Here is a 22,049-nt window from a genome sequence, read left to right as displayed (position 1 = left end):
CGGTGGGCAGGGGATCAGGCCCAGGATCTCAGCAGGCTCCCAGGGGCCCAAGTGGGCAGGGGAAACCTGGCCACGCTCCCTTTTGATCCTCTGCCCTCTCAATGGTCCCCCACTTTCCCTCTTCGGGCGTGGGATCCCTTCCCCTCCCCCAGCCGCCCCTCAGGGGCACCAGTCCCATCCCGCCTCCACTTCTCCTCCCCCTTCACTTCCCCCATGCCCCAGGTCCTACCCGGTCGCTGAGGGTTCCTCCCGTCCGCTTCGGTGTCCGTGGTCCCCCACCGGTGCCTGGTAGGTGCCCTAGTTGTGAGGAGACGCGAATTCTGCGTCCTCCTAGTCCGCCATCTTGACCCCACCCCCTCCCCCCCAGGTCACTTTTCTAAAAGTCAGCTTTGTTAAGGTATAATTTATGTTTCGTCAGATTCACCTTTGGAAAGTTTCCAATTCAGTGAATTTTGGTGAACGCGTACAGTCATGTAATCACCGACAAACTTGAGATATAGACTATTTCCATCACTCTAAAATGTCCCTTTGTAGTCACCCCGTTTCTCCACATTTAGGCCCTGGCAGCCTCGCCCCCCCCCCATCTTACTTGATTTCTGTCCCGAGGGCACTCTTCCATCCCTATTTTGTGTTATCATTTATCTTTAGGTAAGTCTCTCTACCACGCAGGATCCTGCTTTGTATCCCTATAGAGCCAAAGGTGGTACCTGGCACCCAAAATGTACTCACGAAATAGGTGCTTAAAAAAAATAAATGAATCAGGGCTTCCCTGGTGGCGCAGTGGTTGAGAGTCCGTCTGCCAATGCAGGGGGCGCGGGTTCGTGTCCCGGTCTGGGAAGATCCCACATGTCGCGGAGCAGCTTGGCCTGTGAGCCGTGGCCGCTGGGCCTGCGCGTCCGGAGCCTGTGCTCCGCAATGGGAGAGGCCACAGCAGTGAGAGGCCTGCGTACCGCAAAAATAAAATAAAATAAAATAAATGAATCACTTGTTTTTCAGGTTTTGCCAAATCATTTCAGAGACTCTGCTCTCTGATTTCCAGGATGTGCCGTTTGAAAAGGGGCTATTAATGCTGGGGAAAGATTTCTCCTAGAGTTTTAATTTATACAGTCTTTAAAAAAAAAAAATGGGCCATAGTTATTTCTAACTTCAGAGATTTTGCTGAGCATTTCAACCATTTCCTTAGACTTGGGACTTACAACTTTGTTTGCTCAACCAGCACGTGGGCCTCTGACCTCTCAACCTGAATAAACAGATGGAAATAGAAGCTGGGACCAAACGCAGCTGCTGCTCTCTCCTCCCCCTGTTCTTGCCATCTCGGATCTCTCCACCTCCACGGGGCATGGCCCAAGGTATCCTCCGGAGCTCCCCTGAATAAGTTCTGTGAGATTCCAGACCCATTTCACGGATGACTCCAGGGGTGGAATCTGACGGTGGCTTAACGTTTCTCATCATGCAGGGTGTGACCCAGCTGCAGCTGGCTCATCAGGCAGGCTCAGATTCCTCTGGTCCTTCCTCACCTGATTCCTCTTCTATCTTGATGTGCATCCAAAAGTTGACATTCCTAGAGAAATGACAAGAAGAGGTGAACAGAATTCCCCCTTGTCTGACCAGTTATCTGAAATGGCCTAGTTCTCGAAGGGAACTGCCCTTTCTTGAAAGGTGTTGGTGCTTTCCTCTAGACTGGCCAGTTGCCCCAAGCTGATGCGTCCCTATGCACTTTCTGTGGGTTGGCAGTCCTTGCTAGGCCCTCTGCTCAGCTGGCAAAGGCCCAACAGCTCAGGCACATGAGAGACCCCTTTTTCCCTCTGGGGAGGTTGTACCTTGCCTCCCAGATGCAGTCTTGGTGCTGGCATCAAATTGGTTCCAAATGGAACCTCATTCCCTTTGTCCCCCTTTGCCCTCACACTTTGCCCCGTGGCTTGCCTGGAACAGCTCCGGTGAAGGACGGTTTCTGCTCCAGAAGACGGTGCACGATGTAAGCGCATCGCGGCCAAACCTTTCGAAGCCTGAACTCCTGATACAAGGGGGGGTGGAGGTGGAGGTTTCTGCTACCTGCTGCTAGGTAAACAAAACACCAAAAAGGTGGTGCATTTGGACACATGGAGTAATTGTGTAGTTCATAACCCTGTGGACAGATAAAGTAGTAATCAATGGAAGGGAGCTAAAGAAATTCTTACTACAGTAATGATGACAGGTTTGTGTGTGTGTGAGAGAGACAGAGACAGAAAGAGAGAGGGAGGGAAAGAGAGAGAGGAGAGAGGGAGAGAGAGGGAGAAGATGGGGGTTGGGAAGGGAAGGTTCAGGGAAAAAGGGAAAAACAAAAGGGAGAAAGAAAAAAGAAGGGTTAAAGTGGAGGAAAGCATATGTCCTTCAGGAGGATCTTCTAAAGCTGCGACTCTCAGACTTTTGTTTTATTACTATCATAGTAAGAAATGTATTTTACTCCACGCAGGGCGGGCGCGCGCGCGCACACACACACACACACACACACACACAGAGATGTATAGAATAAAACAGAAAATAAGTTTGCGCGTAGCCAGCTAGAAGAGTAGGGCACTTATTTCCATCACACATCAGTGCGTGTGGCGTCGGGGGCGCTAGGGCAGCCCGCCCCCGGGCCGCGCCCAGCCGCGCGCTGGGTCAGACGCCCCGTTCCACCCGCCGCAGGGCCCCCGGGTCGCCACACCCGCGGGGGAGGAGAGCGACCGGGGCGCGGGTCTGGGCTACCGGCGACAGCTCCCGCGGCGGCGGCGGCGGATCCAGACGCGACGCGGGATGGAGACAGACAAGCAGGGCTGCGTGCCCGCGTGGTGGCACACGGTCGCGTGGAACCTAAGGTGAGTGCACGCCGCGCCCTGTGCGCCCCGGCAGCGCCCCGCCGGCTCCGACCGCCCGGAATGCGGCAGTGGGGGTACCGCCGGGCGGTGACGCAGGGCTGGTGGCCGAGCGCTGACTCCCGGGGCTTCGGAGGCCCCCAGAGCTCTTGGACGGCTGTATCCTCAGCCCCAACCCCTACCCGCGCCGGCGAGACTCGCACGTTTGATTTTTCAGGAACCTATATCCCTTTGGGGCTTCTGAACTAGAGATTCCAGAAAGGTGGTTCAGGTTCCTGTGCCAATCTCTTATCTGCCTTGACATTTTACTAACAGCAGGACGGATTTTAAAAAATAATAATAGTGGCAATAATAATCGGTGTTGTAGTCTTGGAAGGCATTCTGTTAGGTCAAGGGCCTATCTGTGTAGATGGAGAAGGATCGGAAGGCCACCTCCCTGAGTGTGAAGCGTCTGGTGTGTAAAGAACGCCTCTCTATAATGCTAGAGATGCATGGTACATTGAAACCATAACTTGGCATCATTGCCTGTGCCTAGTTCTTATATCCTTTAAATGTGAAATGTGTAGGTCAGCACAGGTTTTTCATTTTCTTCCTTCCATGAATCCTTGGCTTGAGCAGTAATCTTAGACTACCTCAATCGACCAGCAATGCACTGACAGTCTTGTTTGCGTTGAAGCCAGGTATTGGTTGGAGACCTTGGACCCAAAAGACTGTGTGTCTTGTTTTGTCTTGTTGGTGTGGGAAGGTATTGGCAGTTTTGTTTACCTTTCTTCTTTCTATTCCTTTGTTAAATTTTTGCTGATTACAAGATATCCAAAAATCCTATCCAGGCACAGGAGACTTCACTTTGGAATGTCTGAGTGGTGAAGACAAACACCAATCTCCTTTCCTCTCTTCCTGCTGTGGCCAAAGGCAGGAAGCGGAGAGCGGCCCTCTCCTGGCCCAGCGGTGCAGGCCGGAGCCCCCTTTCTGTGTTGGATCTGAACACCAGTCAGAATGTCCTGACTGGCTGCACTTTTCACCATCATGGGCCTTACCTCCCAGATACGGTTGTTCTGGGAAAGCTAGCATTTACCACCTTTTAGTGGGTGGCTGATTATTTAACATTTATTTGGTAGAGAATCAAAGCTGCAGTTCACGCTTTTAGAGAACAGCCCACTTTGTTGATAGTGGAGTGGAGATGGGGATTTGGGGCCCCTTACTTGCCTTCGTAGTTACTAAAAATAATTCTCGAGATGCTTCGTGAAAGAATAAAATACTTGGGCATTTCTTCATTTGAGCAGAAAATTACTGATCTAATTTAGGCCGTGCTGAGGCACAGACTGATATCCAGCATCCCGAGTCCTTTTTGTTCCTTGGAGCTGGTTAGTTTAGCAAACATTCATGGAGGGCTTGCTGTGCACCTGGAGCAGCCTGTAGCTGTGGATCTATTGTGATATGTTGTGAAACTCAGGGAGAACATTTAACCATGTTGTTTTCAGTGATTATTTTTTAATGCCTTGGGGATCTATTTATTTATTTTACAAAAGTCTCATCAGATGTAGTTGCTTCTGAAGATGGATGGGCCCAGGAAAGTAAATCTCCACTTGCAACTGATTTTCTTCAAATCAGAAAAATGGAAACCATGTTCAGGAAAGAAGTTGGGGGAAGCCAAAGGGCTGTTTTCCTCTTCATTTCTCCCTATTTCATCCCAAGTTTTTACTTTTCTAGATAGTGCTTAGAAAATCCCCAGGAGAAGGCTGATAAACGTATCCATCCTCACCAGAGTATTGGACATCCCACTCCCTATCAGGCACTCATCTAGGCCCCGGGCACACAGCCATAAATAAAACAGGCAAAACCCCTGCTCTTGGGGAGCTCACATTGATTAATTTTCAGTTGTATCAATAATTCAAAACAGAGAAGGAATCCCTTCCCCTGTCCCCCAAAGCTACCAATAAGCCTTGCTTCCTTTTCCTTTATGAAAGAAATACATTCTTCTTTCTGTTCTCAACCTTTCATTCAATGAATATTTATGGAGCTCGGCCCTGTGCTAGGCAGAGTGGAATGTAAAAGCAGTATTATCTGTCACGTGGTTCTTGTCACTGGGGAGACAGGACTCATAGTGGGAAAACAATCAGAAAACAATTAAGGGTCAAACTGAGGCCCCGATTATAATTAGTGGGAGGGGTGAAAAGAGGAAAAGTCACCATGAGAAGATCTGTCTAGAGAAGCTTTGAAAAAAAAAGAGGGACACTTGAGTGGATGTGAAAGAAAGGGAGGATTTGGTTGGGAGGAAAGAAGGGAGGAGAACACAGATGTAACTTGGTGCTTGGTGAGTTGGTGATCAATACATGTTGGCGGGATGAATGGGCACAGGGTGGATGTGTGGCATGTCTTAATATTTGGAATCGTTGTCTTGCCAAATGTGGTCAGAGTTGGGCTTCCCAAAGCTGGTACCTCTGAGCATGAAGGAGAAATGATTCGCCCTGGAGCAGCTGGTTCCACCAGGTTTTGCCAGTAAGAATCATCCAGTTAGGTTCTGTAGCCCCTGTGGGATGCGGTGCAGTTACAGCCACAGCTAATCAAAGGGCAGGCGAAGAACACCAAAGCATCAAGGTGGCTGTTTGATGTGCTGGCCGCGAGCGAGGATCGGGGTGAAACTGCATCCTCTGCTCAAATAAGGTCTATTAGCCACTGGTGACTTTTGATCCCCTATTGATCTAGGGGAAGTCAAACTGACAGCCCCCTAGTTAAAAGGAGCCGTTGTGCATTATTGATGCTGTGAGGGATGTGGTCACTCTGTTCTCTTCCCGCAGCAATTCTCACAGAAGTGCCTTGAGCTATTTGAGAGAAGGGTCCTGTATGAATTATTCTTTAAAAACAGAAACATATTTCCCTCTCTTGCCCCAGCTTCCCAAGCACCCTGCTACCTGCAAAAGGTAACTTAGCGGGAGTCTAACAGGCAGGGTAGTGGGAGTTCAGAGAGTCAGGAGAAAGAAAGCCAGAGCCAGCCAACTGGAAGGGAGCATAAGAATTCAGTTCTGCTCATCTGTCTGGGCGTGATCTGTGGCTCAAAGTGGCTCCTCTGGGTTTTGATTTCTTATCTCTAAAATCAGAACAGCCATATCCTCTGCTTCCGACCACCTTCATGGAGGCTATTTTAAAGTATGAAACAATCATTTTCGTTTCTTTCTTGCTGATTTTATGTGTAGGCAGTTGCCCATGGCTGATGTATTTGAAGAGCTGTCCATCACCCTTAGCCTGCTTGTCTTTTCCACTCCCAGCAGAATTGCTGGAAATTCATCAGAGATTCATTATCTTCTGCCTCCATGCCTTTTCCAAACATGTGTAAGTGCCCTGATTTTTAAGTTATTAACACTTGAGGGAGAATTTTTTTAGAGGTCTTTCTTTGATGCCTTTGGCTATCTTCTGAGGATACGGGAGCAGGAAGGAAGAAAGTGGGAGGAAGGAGGGACCCTGAGAGGAGCAAGGGTGCAGAAGGGGAGAAAAGGATCCTGAAACAACTCTCTCTAAGAGCTGAATTTTACCAGAGCCCAGCCTTGTTCCTGGGGCTCATTTTTGCTTCAAGGATGACAAGTAGAACTCACCAGGACTGTGACAGCTCACTGGAGATCACCATGGAACTCTGGGGTTGTACAGACCTGGGTTCACGTGGCTCTGCCATTCATTGGCTCTGTGACCTTGGGAAGGGTCCTTAACTTTTCAGCCTCCTCATCTGCAAAGCAGAGGTAATAACAGTTGTCTTCTAAGATGCCTCTGGTCTAGCAGAGGAATCAGGGCAGGGGAGACAGCGCATCAGAAATGCTTTCCATCCCCTACAGCTTCACGATTTGATCGCACTGACCGTTCACAGTAGGGAAAGGGACTCTTGTCATGGACGATGTGGACAAAAACTGGGAGCAGCAGGTGGTGACACTGACCTCCTGTGTCCCTCGTTTCTCAAAGGTAGGAGACAGTCCTCATGGGAGATGTGGCTAGAGACAGAGGTAGCCTGAGGGAGCCCTCATGGACAAACCATAACTTGTCTGCTGGTGGCCCCCAGTTTGGATGGTTCGTGTCACAGGGGGCAGTAGAATGAACAAGATGTGCGTGGCCCCCCGTGTCCCATTCCCTGACCAGGCCCTGCTGCGTCCAGCCTCCAGGTCCCCCCCGCACCCCAGGCTGCTCCTCACGGCCCCGCCCACCAGGGATGTCACCTCAGATGTGAGGGTTTCGTCTCATTGCTTCCCAGGACCCAGGCAGAAGGGGCGGTGGGAATCTGACGATTATTCATTCACTGCTTTAGACTAATACTGATAGTAGCTAGCACATACAGCACTGAACTGTGATGTGACTGAAAACTGTGGCAACTGTTAAAACAGTCTGAATCCTGTTTCCTGGTGACTTCAGGGTCCAGCCTTGGCCTTCTGTGGGGTACACTGAGGAAACAAGTCTGACGCGAGTACATCCGTGTCCCCTCCCCTCCTGTCCTGTCACACCTGGGCTTTCTGAGCAGCTGGTAGGGGCCCTGACTTATTGCTTTCCTCTCCTGGTTCTCCCTTCGTGCCGGATCTGGATCTGCCCTAATTACATACAGTTCTGTAAAGGATTTTTGCTTAAATGCCAACCTGCCTGTAATTCCCAGTGTCGGTCTGTGAAATTCAATTTGGAGGTTAAAAGGAGAAACAAACCGAGACAACACTTGGACTGATTTTGAATACCTTGTTTGCTTCACAGTATCTTACAGATCTTTCCCATACTCCTGTTCAACCCTCAGAAGAAAAATTGCCACTCTGTGTGACAGCTTTACAACTAAATCATTAAACGAACATATTTTCCCTCCTCTGATGCACATGGTGATTTTTTTCAACTTTTGTGAGTATGTACCTTTTGTGAATTTGCCTTTATATATTTTTTTCCCAAATAGAGAACTTACTGCCCTTACAGTTATGGCATAATGAAAAAGATATGTCAGTTATAAAATTATGGCTAGACTTAAATGGTCTGAAACCTATTTAATATTGGCTTTGGGGTCTAGGATGAATCCTTGCAAAGTGTTGGGATAGATAGAAAAATATGGCCTTGTGGGTAGGGTTTCAATTCAGGAGCTCAGTCTTCAAATTGGCTATTAATCTGTATACCTTACTGCTTCCTGTATTCTGTGCCTTTTCTCTTCCTCTTCTTGCCTGTATCCCTTGAGAGAGAGAGAGGTTGATGTGAGAAATCTATTTTCTCGTGTTTTTTCTACCAAGTGCTGCGTTAGTCAGTGCGACACACAGTTCTTCTAGAGCACAGGTGATGCTCTCACCTGCATGTCTCCAGGTGTATGTTTATCTTGGACATTTAGTGGCTTATGGCTAATGACTAGGTTTTACTTAGTGCAAAAAGTAACTCATGACTTAAGTAGCAAAATACTCATTACCTTCTTCTAGACCCTCTTACTTTTTAGGTGAATGGTCTCCTTTGCTTTTCGCTTGAAACGGGGATGAAGATTGAATAAACTCCATTAGAGGCTATATATAACACTGGTGCTATTTTTAAGTCTAGCTTTAGTTTTTTTTGGGGGGGGCAACTCTTTTGCGGGGTAGTCCTAGTTTATAAAGTAAAAATACTTTGCTTGGAATTGAGTGTAGTAGCTTGCAGCTTAGAAACATGTCAATCATGAGGCTAATTACTTTTTTTGATTGTGATTAAGAGACATGGAATTCGATTCTGGGAGTTGATAATGAATTCTCCTTTCCAGTCAAAGCACCATTTCTTGTGGATTTAAAGAAACCGGAGTTAAAGATTCCTCACACAGTGAGCTTCTACATCAAAGGTGAACCTAGGGTGATTCTGGGAACATGGTGAGTGCACTGATTGGACCCTGGGGTGCTTGGTGGGTGTGGCTTTCATATCACAAGGGCAGAGGTAAGCAGTGCTGTGTTAATTGCCTGGGGAGAGGTCGGTGTTCCTTGGAGGAAGCTGTTCCACACAGCTTCCCTTTATATTGAAGCTTGACTTGCTTGCATTTGCTTTTCAGGAATCTTACGTTGGAGTGTGGAGTCTTTCAGGTGCCTTGGGTCTGTCTTCTTCCCTGCCTTATGCCTCACCCCCGTCCCACCCTGCTCCAGACCCACTGGCCTCCGTGTATAGAAGCCATGCTCTGTCTGCAACATGTCTTTCTCTCTCTCTGCTCCCTCTGTTCCCTCCTTTTGCCTAACTAACTGCTTACCCATCTCTTGGGTCTCATTTTAAACGGTAATTTTCAGGAAAGCCTTTCCTCACCGCCCCCATGTTCGGCATATGTTAGTGCAAACTGTGCTTGTCCTTTACTGCGTTTATCCCCACTGTAATTGAATAAGTGTTTGTGTGATTATCTGATGAATGTTTGTCTTCCTTATGAGACAATAACTTCATAGGTGGGGGACTTGGTTGGTGGGTTTCCATTGCTCAGCACAGTGCTTGGCAGAGGGCACTCCATAAATACTTGTCCATCAAGGCCGTGAGCATCCTACTGTCTGTTTTGCTCTGCTGATCTCAACATTTCCTTCTGTTTGGTTCACCTACTTGTTCGTGGTTGCCAGTTTTCCCGTGCCCTGTTTTATATTTCATCTCCCTGAGTTTAAACATGTGATCACAGAATGTTTGGGGGCCAATATGGATGGGTTCACATAACTTCTTCCTAATTTGCAGGGTACAGTCCCACTAATAGTGTTGGAATTTGAAAACATCTTTCTTCTTTACTCTTGCCCCATCAGTCCTTGTTTGGTGAGTCAGCTGTCCTCATGACTAGCTTATCTAGCTGGTAGCAATGCCCGTCTTCACAGTACAGAGGCCTTGGGGTTTGATGTCAGACTTTTTGCCTCTAAATGATTGAGAGACTGGGACTTCCCTCGTGGTCTGGTGGTTAGGACTCTGCACTTCCACTGCAGGGGGCATGGGTTTGATCCCTGGTTGGGGAACTAAGATCCCACATGCTGCACGCGGTGTGACCAAAAAAAAAAAAAAAAAAAAGATTGAGGGACTGAAGATTTATCATCACATGGCCAGTTCTCCAGGTCTCCTGGTGACATGTCATATGGCAGTGTTCATGTTAGCAGGGTTCATTCATTGGTTTCACAAGGTGGAGGAACTGGAGCTCACTCAGGTGTTTAAAATCACAAGGTCACTGGGTTTCTTGAGTAGAATAGCTTGATTTCATGTTCAAGTTCTTTTCTCCTACCTAAACTGGTTTCCCTTTGTTTCCAATTTGTTTCTTCAGCCAAACCAATAGCAGGTGGCAGACATCTATTATCTTTTACTTGTTTCCACCCAGTGGATTGCATTTCAACAAACCACACCTAAGAATTGCAGTCTTGGAAGCATGATTGGTATAGGAGTCAGAAGAACTAAAACAGTAAATGGTTAAAAGGGGTTATCTCGGCATGGGGGGTGGGTAAGGCAGTAGTGGTTTTCATTATAAGACGTTTGTGGCATTATATTTTAATTTTTACCATGTGAATATGTATTAAGCAGATACATATCTGTATGTAAATATATTGACTATTTACATATAATAATCCATTATATATTCTAATAGTATATAAACATATAAATATGTATCTGATTGACATAAGGAGGTTTCAGACTTTGGCAAGGATAGAGAAGTCTTCTCTCTGTCCATGTTGGCTGAAACCTTTCCTTGCTTTTCAGGCACACAGTTTCTAGCTGCCGGTGGGGCGAGGATGCTAAGGGGAAGGGCCGTAGCTGCTACGAAGCAGCCCTCCATGACGGCAACCCAATTATTGTTTATCTTCATGGCAGTGCAGAACACAAGTCAGTTGCCTTTGCTTGGATGTTTTTTTTTTTTACAGAGTGAAAGAGTATTTCAGCCCTGTGGGGGAATGTAAGGCAGAGCTCAGTTTTTAGGTCTGTACGCATCCCTTCACATATTTCTTTCCCTTTGTTGAAATTTGAGGGTGTTCTGGCAATAGGCTTCTCTTTTAAAAAAATCTATATATTCTGTATGTAGAATAATGTGGATCCTTAACTGAAAGGGAAACTAAGTTCCAAAATTTGGATACTGATTTCAAAGAAGGCAATGGTTCCTTTACTCCCTAAGAGTGTCGGAAATGATGGATCAAATCCATGGACGACTGGGTAGGGAGTAGGCATGAGGTATGGAGAAAAGGAAGAGCAGTTTCCACATCAGTGGTCTTCTCACAGAACCACATGGAGATTCATTTATTTGGCATGAATCCTATTAATCAAAAGTATGGATTCCCTAGGAGAGATCACCTGGAATTCTGATCACGGCTACTGGGGGCCACCTGACTAATTCTAGTCTGGAATACTGATGCCTCAGCCTGCTCTCTGTGGTCCCAACCTTGCTTGGTAACCAAGAGCACCTCCCAGGAGGCTGGCTGTCCTTTGGTGCACCGCCAGTCCCTCTGTGGGCCTGTGTCATTATGGTGGGTGATGAGTATCGGCTGTGACTGCGGGTCTCAGCATGGGGGAGGGGCGATGTGCCTCAGAGACCCGCAGACCTCGCTCTGTCTCTGGGAGGACACTTCAAACTCAGTGACAAGGTCTGGAATCTGCCCCTCGGCTCCCCTCCCTCTGTCTCTTTTACTCACTGTCTTTTTGTGTCAGAAGATGGCCTTCTCAAGACTTGCCTTTGCTCAAGGGGCTTTCTTGAGGTGTATGTTTCAGAGTCACATTTACAGAGATTTCCTGTGAAATCAACATTTTTCAACATTGCTTAACATTGTTCTGATTGTGTAAACTTGGGCACGGTGTTACAATGCATTTTTATTTAAAGGGTCATGTGAATCACACAGTCACGTCTGCCCTCTGAGTGAATCCGCTCTTGCCCTCAGTTATCCCAGATTTCCTGACTTGGGGTCAGCTGCACCTTCCTCTGTCTCCTGCCCGGAAGTCTCAGCTTGCTCTCAGCAGTACTGAGCTGGAAGGAGGCCAAATGACAGATCACAGGGAACCTTGATGAAAGCAGTGGTTCTATACTTGGGATCCACAGAAGCCCCAAAGGGTCCATGAACTCCCAACCCAAAATTGTACACAAAATTTGAAGAGTGGATACATTTTTCGGGGCAGCGGGTCCATAGCTTTAATTACATGTTCAAAGGGCTCCATGACCCACTAAGGTTTAAGAAACTTGGCTCTAAAACAAATTCAAATGGTTTTTTAAAGAATCCTCTGCCTTTTGAATCATCTTTAGCTCCCTTTTATGTGGTTAATACAGAGTAGGCTGTGGTTCTTTTGGTAAAAAGTATTTCTTGTACCTCCAGGGCTGTGAGTCTCTCTCCTTCACTTCATCTTGCACCTCATGGCAGAGTGGACAGGATGCAGGCAGATCTTCCTTTAGTGAACTTGATTATATCATCCCTTTTTCTGAAAAGCCACTTTCTGGAACTTATTTTCCTTTAGCTTCTAGAAGTATTCTTAGCAATAGGTTTTGCTGTGCAGCAGTGAAAGGAGATGGGATTGTCAGCAGTTCAATCAAATGCTTACGTTGAGAAGCGCTAGCGGTCCGGGCAGCCGGTGCTCACTTGGGGGAAGGCGGCAGCAGAGGGGAGCTGTGGGTCATTCACCCTGACACAGGCGTGTGGGCTATGACACCGAGAAGCATTGCCCTCTCTCCTGGTTATTTGTCTAACCTGAAAAAGAAAGGCGTGAGATCAGATGCCAGCAGCATGGTAGTGACTTTTGTTGAATTTGTCATTGTAATTCCTAATTCGTGCTCTTTTCTTTTAAACCTCCTCTACAGGGCAGCTCCTCATAGACTTGAGCTAGTAAAGGTATGTCTGAAGGGGCCTCAAGGCACCGATTTTATGTCTCCATTTATTCTCTTCTGGGCTACAGCCCTAAGATCTTCCTCCGCCCTCAGCATGGTTATCTCCTGAGAGCTCCTGGAGGTGAGGGTGGGTTTGTGGTGCCTGGGCCTAAAGTCCCATGAATAGACTTCTCTTCCAGCTTTGACCTTGGGGGATCAAAACAGACGTGAACATCTCTGAGTCCCAAACACTTTAATGAATTTGTTCCTTTCATCACCAGATGGAGTTGAATTTATTTGCTTTTTCTAAGGGCTAGGGGATGGGTTGAGAAAATATATTAAGTGCAAAAACCACTCCTTCTACCACAAACAACCTTTTTGGTGGTATGGGATAAAGTTGTAGAGTGTCTTCTCTTAAGTCATTCAGGCCCTTCTTCAGCCCCATAAGAGGTTGGGCCGAGGGAAGGTGGCCACACCTTGGTGTCCTCACCAGCCTGCTACAGACTCCAGTTTCGGGGGGCAGCCCCTGCATCTCCCAGCATGAGGAAGATGGCAGGCTCTCCACCTTGCCTTATCTGACTGACAGCTGGCTGGCGGGCTCCTGTTTATGCCCTCCCACACTCCCCTCAGGTAGTCAGTAATCTCTCCCTTAGGTGATTCAGCTGCTTGTTTAGTTATCGATCCCAAGACCTGGTCTCTCCTCCCACAAGCCAGCTCCCACTCCAGAGCCCTCTCCTGATTTCATAGCATTAGTGGGGCCCGGAATCCTGCCAGGCCCTGCACCCCAGCACCTTCTTCATCCTCCCTCCCCTGTTCAGACATGGCCATCCTCTCCTGTCTACTCCCCTCTCTCATCACTCCAAGGAGTGGTGGGCTGGATGCAGTTTTGCCTGGGGTGATGATGTCTATTAATTTTTAGGTTTACTTTCCACCTTGAACTCCACTCTTTGTACTTCCCTAAGTGGGATGGTGTGGTGCTGAGGTCTGTGGGAACGTGTACTTTTTTCCCCTCCTACTGTTGGCCAAGGTGAATTGTATGTCTCTGATGTGCACAGGAAGAAGAGTTGTAGGTGTGAAAAGTAGCCAGATCAGCCTTGTGGTGTGTGGGATGTATGGGGATGGTATGATAAGACTTCCTCCTCCAGGCGGGTTCTGGATTCCACACACCACAGTCATCATTTCCCAGCCTGACCAAACTTCCCTAGCTCTTCATTTTCTCCTCTGGATAGGCGATTTCTTTTAAAAATTAAAACTTTGTTATTAAATTGTCCTTCCTCCCTCCCTCTCTCTCCCTTTCTCATTCATTCATCACTTCAATCACCCAGCAAAACTATTTTCATTTATTTGCATTCCCACCTAGTTTTTATCTCTATAAAGTTTTTCATGTTACTGATTGTATCTCTGTATAACTTTACGTTGTGCTCTTTTACTTAATACCATTTAAAAAATATTCTTCAGTGTTTTTCCATAGTCATCATAGTTACCAATTTAAAGGGTGATCATTCTCCATTATATTTATAGACAATTGTTTATTTACTTAAATATTTCACTGCTATTTAATACAAGTTTTTTTTTTCTCCTAAATTCTTTTAAAATAGTATTGCTATGGAAAACTTTAAGCAGTTAGTTTATTCTTCTTTTGGAATTTTTTTTCCTGGAGATTAATTCTTAGGAGTAGGATCTGTTGCTTGAGTTGCATTGTCTTAGGAGTTGCATTGTCTTAGGAGTTGCATTGCCTTAGGAGTAGGATCTGTTGCTTGAGTTGCATTGTCAAGTGGCTCTTCAATTTATGGCACCACAAAAAACACATGGATGTTCCCGTTTCCCTGGATGCTGAACTGCCCTGTGTCTTGGATAACTTGTTTGGAGGGAATGTAGTTTAAATACATGTTTAAAAGTGGAACCTGAGAGAAACCATCTCCTAGCTCAAGGGTCCTCCTGCTGCCCACTGCTGCCTATAATATGACATGTTTAAAAGTTTAAAAGTTTCATTTACTTCCTCATTATTAGTTCAGCTTGTATTTAAAGTTCAGTCTCTCACATCTATGCAGTAGTAGGGGAAGCACAATGTTTGGACACAGGCAGGCCCAGGTGTGAATCTTGGCTCTGCTGCTGGCCATTTGGGTGTCTGTGAACAGTTACTTAAGCTCTCCAAGGCTCTGTTTCTTTCTCTGTAAAATGTGGAGAACACATACCTTGTAGGACTGTTGTGAGAATTAAGTAAAGATTTAAAAGTGCCTGCACAGTAAACTTTTGTCCCCTTTTATCTCCCTTCTCTTCGTCTATCATTGTATTTTTTTCATTTAAAATTATGTTTTTATATTCTTTTCTCATTTATCTATTTGGGGCTGGCAGTGGTTTCATGTAACCAAGTGATCTCTTTATTTTTGACCAATATTAACTCTTTATCTGTTCATACTTAATATAAATATCTTCCCGTTATTTGCTTGCTTCTACTACAAGTCTGTGTGGAGTTCTTATCCTCCAGGGAATTCCTAAAAAAAAGGCATTTACTATGTACCAAGGTACTACATCATCTCATGCAATCTTCCAACGATCCTGAAGGTATTATTTTTCACTTCGCAGACTATATTTACACAGTTAGATGTTAAGTGGCTTTCCCAAGGTCAGACAGCTGCTAAGTGACAGAGCCAGGGTGTGACCCAGGCTGTGTGGTCCTATTCTGCCATGCTGCTTTCCTTCTTTCCCGTTGAGCCTGATCTTCTCAAGTTTGAAGTCAAACACCAGATTTCAGAAATGCATTTTTCCCTACCTATTAAGCCATCATAACCAGGATTATGGAAGTGTTGAGGAGGTGAGACCACCTTTTCTGTTTACATCTCCCAATTAAAGTGATAACAGCTCCTTTGTCATCTAGGTGCTGAGTGACAGTGGTTTTCATGTCTTGTCTGTTGGCTACGGAGGTATGTGTTAGGAAAAGTGTACAAAGATTTTTCAGTAAGAAGGGGCCTTTTGATAGCCCTCATTTTGGAGGCAGTGATATTGTGTTTGCCTTTCCTTGCTGCCAGGGTTCGGGGACTCGACGGGTAAACCCACAGAGGATGGGCTGACTGCGGATGCTGTCTGTGTCTATGAATGGACCGAGGCGAGAAATGGTACCACCCCTGTGTGTCTCTGGGGCCACTGTCTGGGAACAGGGTGAGTGGGGTCTGAAGATGGGTGCTGAGGTGGGTCCTTGGGGCGTTAGTGTCATATTATAGGCAGCAGTGGGCAGCAGGAGGACCCTTGAGCTAGGAGATGGTTTCTCTCAGGTTCCACATGGGGCTAGTGACCTTACACCTCAGCATGCCTGTCTGTAATACAAGGGAGGGTCTAGCTCTCCGGCTGTCTATGACACTGAAGCCCATTCCAGAACTCTCCTTGAGCGTTTTAAATGAAAGCATTCTTGTTTAGGGCCAGTGGAACCCCTTGACATCCTGTGCAAAATTTTGTATCTGTGCACATTCGAGGGTCAAGAGCTTTCATCAGGTGCTCATACTGGATGTTGCATTTTGTACTGTTTACTTGACTGTTAAGTCACTGTTTCGCATAGGTACTAATTTTCATTGCTTTACAGAGTTGCAACAAATGCTGCAAAAGTTCTAGAAGAGAAAGGTAAGATAAAATGCTTATTTTATATCGTATAATTTCTTGGCTTGATGTGGGAAAAGAAAAACAGTGAAGAGACTATTGTGCACAATCTGAACACAGGGATACCTGGAGCACCCCAACTTTAGACAGTTCCTGATAGTCTAATAAACTCTCTTTTTTCTATTTAATATACACAATAGCTGCTTTTCAGAATTATGAAATTAAAAGTAAATACTAAGGAAAGAGTTAAAATTACCTTAAAAGAGCCCTTACTGTGAAGTGATAATAAGTGTTGTTATGGAGTAATCTGGATTACAGGGGAGGAAAATAATACATTATGAAGTAATAGGCAGGACTTGCTTTCTGCAGCCCTCCTTACATAATAGTTATATCAGTGTTTCCCAAAGTGTTCTGAGAACTGCCTTTGTCAGAATCTGCAGGGGGTGTTTGTTAGAAACACAGGTGACAGCTAGGTGGATCCTAGCTGTCTTCATAAACTGGAATCTCTGTGACTAAGACCAGGTGATCTTGATACGTGTTAAAAGCTTGTAATCACTTGCAGTATATCTTAAACTTTACTTGGCAATACAGGTGAGGGTGAGTTACGGTAAACATTTTAAAGTGTGTCACCTGCTATACACAATCTTAATTACTTATGGAAATAAAAGAAATGTCATTTCATTGGTCCTCTAAACTCTCATGGCTCCTTCAATGTTGACAATGAATTACCTGAATTAAATTCCCCCATAAATGAATACTTCACTTCCTGGATAATGCAATTACCTTAGAACATTTTAATTACATTAAGTCTCCAACTTATGAACTCTTGCTACCATGTATTTTAATTTTCTCTATATTACATACTCCATAAAAATGATTATTCTCATACTATAAAGTCAGTATTTAGATTTACCCTTTTCTTTGCTGTTTATTATTTCCAGCATCGCTGTGCTTCCATCTGGGATTTTTCTTCCACCTGTCTGTTGGTCTGAAAATGTTTTGGTCTGAAAATGTCTTTATGTCATCTTCATTTTTGAACGCAATTTTTCCTGGGCATAGAGTTCTAGAGTGGCAGTCATTTATTTCAACCTTTCTAAGATGTCATCCACTTTGTTCTTGCTTTCACAGTTTCATTAGAAAGTCAGCTGCCAGTCTTACTGTTGCTCCTTTAAAGATAATGTTTTCTTTTGGTTATTTTTGAGATTTCTTTTTTTCTTTGTTTTTCAGCGTTTTTACTCTGATTTTCCTAGGTGTTCTTGGTACTTATCCTGCTTAACTGTGGCCTGATATTCATCCATTTTGGAAAACTGTTGGTCTTTATATCTTCAAATATTATGCCTGCTCCATTCTTTGTCTTCTCTTTATCTGGGACTATAATTATATATATATATATATTTTTATCTGTTCCCATGTCTTATATGTTTCCAGTGTTCTTTTCTGAGTTTTCCAGACATTTTTCTCTTTGTGCTCTAATTTAAATATATTTACATATATTTTACACATTATACCCTGTTCAATATATCATACGAAATTTTCTTTAACAATAAGTTTTAATAAATATTTCGCTATTTTACCGTTTGTTATTTTCAGTAAGTTATTTTAAAGTACATATACAGTAACTCCGATGTTTAGCTCTTTTGTTTTCAGAGGGAGTGTTGGCCAAAACAACCTCGTCAGCCTCTGCTGAACACTCTCCCTTCCTGTAGTGCTTTGCTTTCTTAAATTATCCAAGTCATGAAAATCTGCTTGTGTTTTAGAAGAAGGTAGTGGTTTTCAATTATCATGTACCTAGGAATGAAATCTCTTTAGCGAGGGTGCTAGTTAAAAATGCACATTCTCACACTCCCCACCCCCTAGATACTGACTTCTGACTGGACTCTGGTGTGGGTTCATGAATTTGCATTATTAATAAGATTCACAACTGATTTTGATGCAGGTAGTTCATGTACAAGACCTTGAAGATCCCTTATTTAGGAAAGACAGTATTGAAATATAATAGGGGAGTTATTTCTTTTTTCTTCTTTTCAAGGATTTCCAGTTGATGCTATTATCTTGGAGGCTCCATTTACCAACATATGGGTTGCAAGTATCAATTATCCCTTGTTAAAGGTGAGTGATAGATCTTTACAAGATGTCAAAGTGTAGGTTGTTGCCACACACGTTTATTAACAATTTTCCTTTTCGTAACTAGTTTTATATATTTCTAAGTTATTCTAACTTGTGATAGGTTATTAGCCAGTTGCTATTAAAGGGGGGCACAACGGCTTTTGGATTTTGTAGTCCTTTTATTTCCTTCTAATAGATTGAGCCAAAGCTTTTTTTCCCCATTAACTAACTGTACCTCGTATCTTTTATAATTTTTTTCATAGATAGACTTGACTTAGGTTTGTTCGTTTATTTATTATTCCTTTTAAAGTGAAAACAAACCTCTCATACATCATTTTCAGCCCTATGAATGTCAACCACATCTTTCATTATTTTATGAGAAGGAAGTCTCTAGAGAATTCAAGGAAGTTGCTGAATGGTTTTACACAGCATCCCAGGTAGAGAAGATGATCTTTCCAAGAAGATAAAGAATTGACTGACAAGATGTGTTTTTTTTTAATCTGTTGTATATATGATCCTAATTTTATAATTTCATTCCATGTCTGATGCTCAACTGCTTATAGTCATACCTCCATAGAAATGTTAGCAAATGAGAGGGGGGTGGGTAAGATTCTTAGAGGGGACATATGGCCCAAGTTTGTAAACTGTCGATTAATCTTGGAAGGCATCTTAAGGGTACTTTTTAAAAAAATTAATTAATTAAAAAGTTTTTGGCTGTGTTAGGTCTCCATTGCTGCGCGCGGGCTTTCTCTGGTTGCGCCAGGCGGGGGCTACTCTTCGTTGTGGTGCGCGGGCTTCTCATTGCAGTGGCTTCTCTTGTTGTGGAGCATGGGCTCTAGGCGCATGGGCTTCAGTAGTTGTGGCATGTGGGCTCAGTAGTTGTGGCTCACGGGCTCTAGAGCACAGGCTCAGTAGTTGTGGCGCATGGGCTTAGTTGCTCCACGGCGTGTGGGATCTTCCTGGACCAGGGATCAAACCCATGTCCCCTGCATTGGCAGGCAGATTCTTAACCACTGCGCACCAGGGAAGTCCCAATGCTTCTTAACATAAAGTCAACTTTGTCCAATATTAATATACCTTTGTTTTGAGTAGTGTTTGCATGATATATCATTTTCTCTTTCTTGACTTTCAACTTTTCTGAAATCTTATATTTAATATATATCTTTTGTAAGCAACATATAGTACAGTTTTGATTTCTTTTTCAGTATGACAAACGTTGTCTGTTAATCGTAGTATTTAGTCTGTGTACATTTAATGTAATTATGAAATTATTTAGGCTTAAATCTACTCTCTCTGTTCTCTATTTGTGTCATCTGTTCTGTGTTCTTTTGGCTCTACTTTCTGGCTTTCTTCTGACTTGGCAGTTGTCTCAAGGAGAAAAGTGTGTTGAGTGTCAGGCTCACCTCACTAGGCTTCCCTTCTCTCTGGGATCCAGGCCACTCAAGACCTCATTACTTTGGTAGGTCTCTGATACCTTCACAGAAACGTTTTAAAAATATTTAAGAACCATGGCTCTGGTGTCAGGCCTTCTGGGTCTTTTTCCCCAGGGGTGTCACTTAACAGCTGTGTAATCTTGGACTAACTGTTTTTAATGCTTCATCTATAAATGGGTGTAATCACAGTCTTTCAAGATTGTTGTGGTAGATTCACATATGAAAAGCATGTATGATAGTGTCTGATACAGAGTAAGCACTCAATGGCCGTTAGCTATTTTTATTATCAGTGGAGTGCCATAACTCTGAACAGTACTGTTGAATAAAAAAGTGTAGGTGGGATGAGACACGGATGTAGTGAAAGGCATAGGTCCTTACCCTCAAGACGTTTCTTGTCTAGTTGGGGAGATAGGAAATTAACGGGGGGTATAAAGTAATGATGTGGATTTCCGAGTGTCACTTGGGAGTCAATTTCATTACTCAGCACAGTGGAAAAAGACCATGGGCTATGAAGCTAGACAGATTTGGATTTGGGTTCAAATTTGGCCTCTGCCACTAATTATGACTTTGGTAAATTATCTCCCTTTGTTGTATTTTTCCTATTTCTATAATGAGGTTGGTACTGCATAGGGTTGTTGTGAAGGTTGAATTACGTAAAATAATCATGCAAAAATATGGGCATTCAACAAATGCTTGTTCCTTTTTTCCACTCTTTCTATAATACAGTAGACTAAGTTAGGTGTTAGGGGAGGACCCAGAACAATAATATCAGGGTAGGGAGAATTCAGGGAAGAGAAGGGTCTTGTGTGCAGGTGTGACCAATGATGACTTACAGGGAGACAGGATCTAAGCTAATTTCTTGAAGGCGAGGGAGAGCAGTTAGAAAACACAGACAGGAGGGGAGAATGTGAGCCAAGGCACGGGGCCAGAATGGGGTGATTATGTTATGAAATACCTGAGAGTCACGGAGGACCTCTATATAAGATCTTTCACACTCGTCATTCTTTTAAATCCTCACAGCACCTCTGAGTTTGGCGCCATTGCCTCCACTGAGCGAAATGGAGGCTTAAAGGCTTGCCCAATTGCCCCATACCCTATAGAGAGGAAACGGGACTCGATCCTGCATTTCCTAACTCCAGGCAGTCAGATGGAGGTGCGCAGCTTTTGGGATGAAAGACTGTGGCCGGATGCGGATGGGCTTACAGCCAAGATAGGAGATTTTTGTCTGTTTAAATAGATAGTGTTCCACTCCCAAAGCTTTGTAACAGCAGATTTCAGGTAACTGGTATTTTAAGAATATTTATCTGGCGGAATTTGAAGCCAGGGAAACCAATTAGGAGCCCCTCGCTGTGGTCTGGGCTGGAGGGGTGGTCTGACCTGTGAGTCTCGAGGGGCACCTCTGGCTGGAGAGGAGTGAGGGATCAGGGGAGTAGACTGACTGGGGCCCGCTTTCTCCTTATGCCTTCGGAATTTGAGATGAATTGCTGAAGGGCTTCTCTTACTGAATTCTCCTCAGAGGAGTTCTGATTCCAGGGGTAGCAGAACCAGAAGACAAAGGAAAGAGAAAACCAAGAAATCTTGCCCTTAGCACGGTAAGAGGAGGGCAAAGGAAGGAAGGGAAAGAGAAGCAGTATTGGGATTTCCAGACTGTCCCCGAACGCGAGTCATTTGCTGTGAGACCACGCAAAAAATGCAGGCCAGACAGACCCTGGGAAACCACGCAGGTTTCTGCAAGCAGCAGGCCCATGTCAAAACTGTGAAGCAGAAGAAGTTTGCCGTTACTGACCTCGACCTGCATATTCTGTACCCATTTCCCTACCAAATTCCCTACCAGGCATGAATTTCCTTTTTATAATCAGGAAAAAAAAATTTTTTTAAAGGTCCTTATATTTAGAAAGTTACTATTCTCTCTATTACTACAGTTCATAGTGGGAGACTACAGCAAATGACATATTATAGCGCTGGGGCAATGACCACTAACTCTTATTTCTCCATACTCATAAAGGAGCAGTGACAAGCAGAAATCTAAAACTTGCTTCTACACTGAACCTGAACATAATTCTTTTCTTTTTAAACTGCAAAGCAGACGTTTGCATTTATGGCCCCAGCCTACCTATTCTGTACCCACTCCCTTCCCTTGGCAACGTCCCACTTACTACATGGCACACCCCTCCCTGCTCAGCACCGCAGAGGAATACACATAATACACTTTGCTGGTCTTTTCTCTTTGCAAATCTGTTCCAAGGAATAAACTCTGAATGAAATTCAGTCACACTGAGATGAAAATGACAGATAATAGCTTAAAGTGTACATCAGGGATATTTGCACAGTCGATACATTCCTTCTTTA

General features: G+C 44.5%; 1 protein-coding gene across 1 annotated transcript in view; it reads right to left on the bottom strand.

Moving 5' to 3' along the window:
- Positions 1 to 10,492: 10,492 nt before the first annotated feature.
- Positions 10,493 to 22,049, bottom strand: part of PYGL (glycogen phosphorylase L) — a 55,595-nt gene continuing 44,038 nt past the window's right edge. The window contains exon 21 of the mRNA XM_082852056.1: positions 10,493 to 12,454. Coding sequence (XP_082708182.1) covers positions 12,442 to 12,454 — 13 coding nt within the window. The 3' untranslated portion in view covers positions 10,493 to 12,441. The remainder of the gene's footprint in view (positions 12,455 to 22,049) is intronic.

This window comes from Leucopleurus acutus (assembly GCF_964270905.1).
Source record: "Leucopleurus acutus genome assembly, chromosome: 1".
NCBI classification, from domain to species: domain Eukaryota; kingdom Metazoa; phylum Chordata; class Mammalia; order Artiodactyla; family Delphinidae; genus Leucopleurus; species Leucopleurus acutus.
The sequence above is the reverse complement of the archived record's forward strand: the minus strand, read 5'-3'. Positions and strand labels throughout refer to the sequence as shown.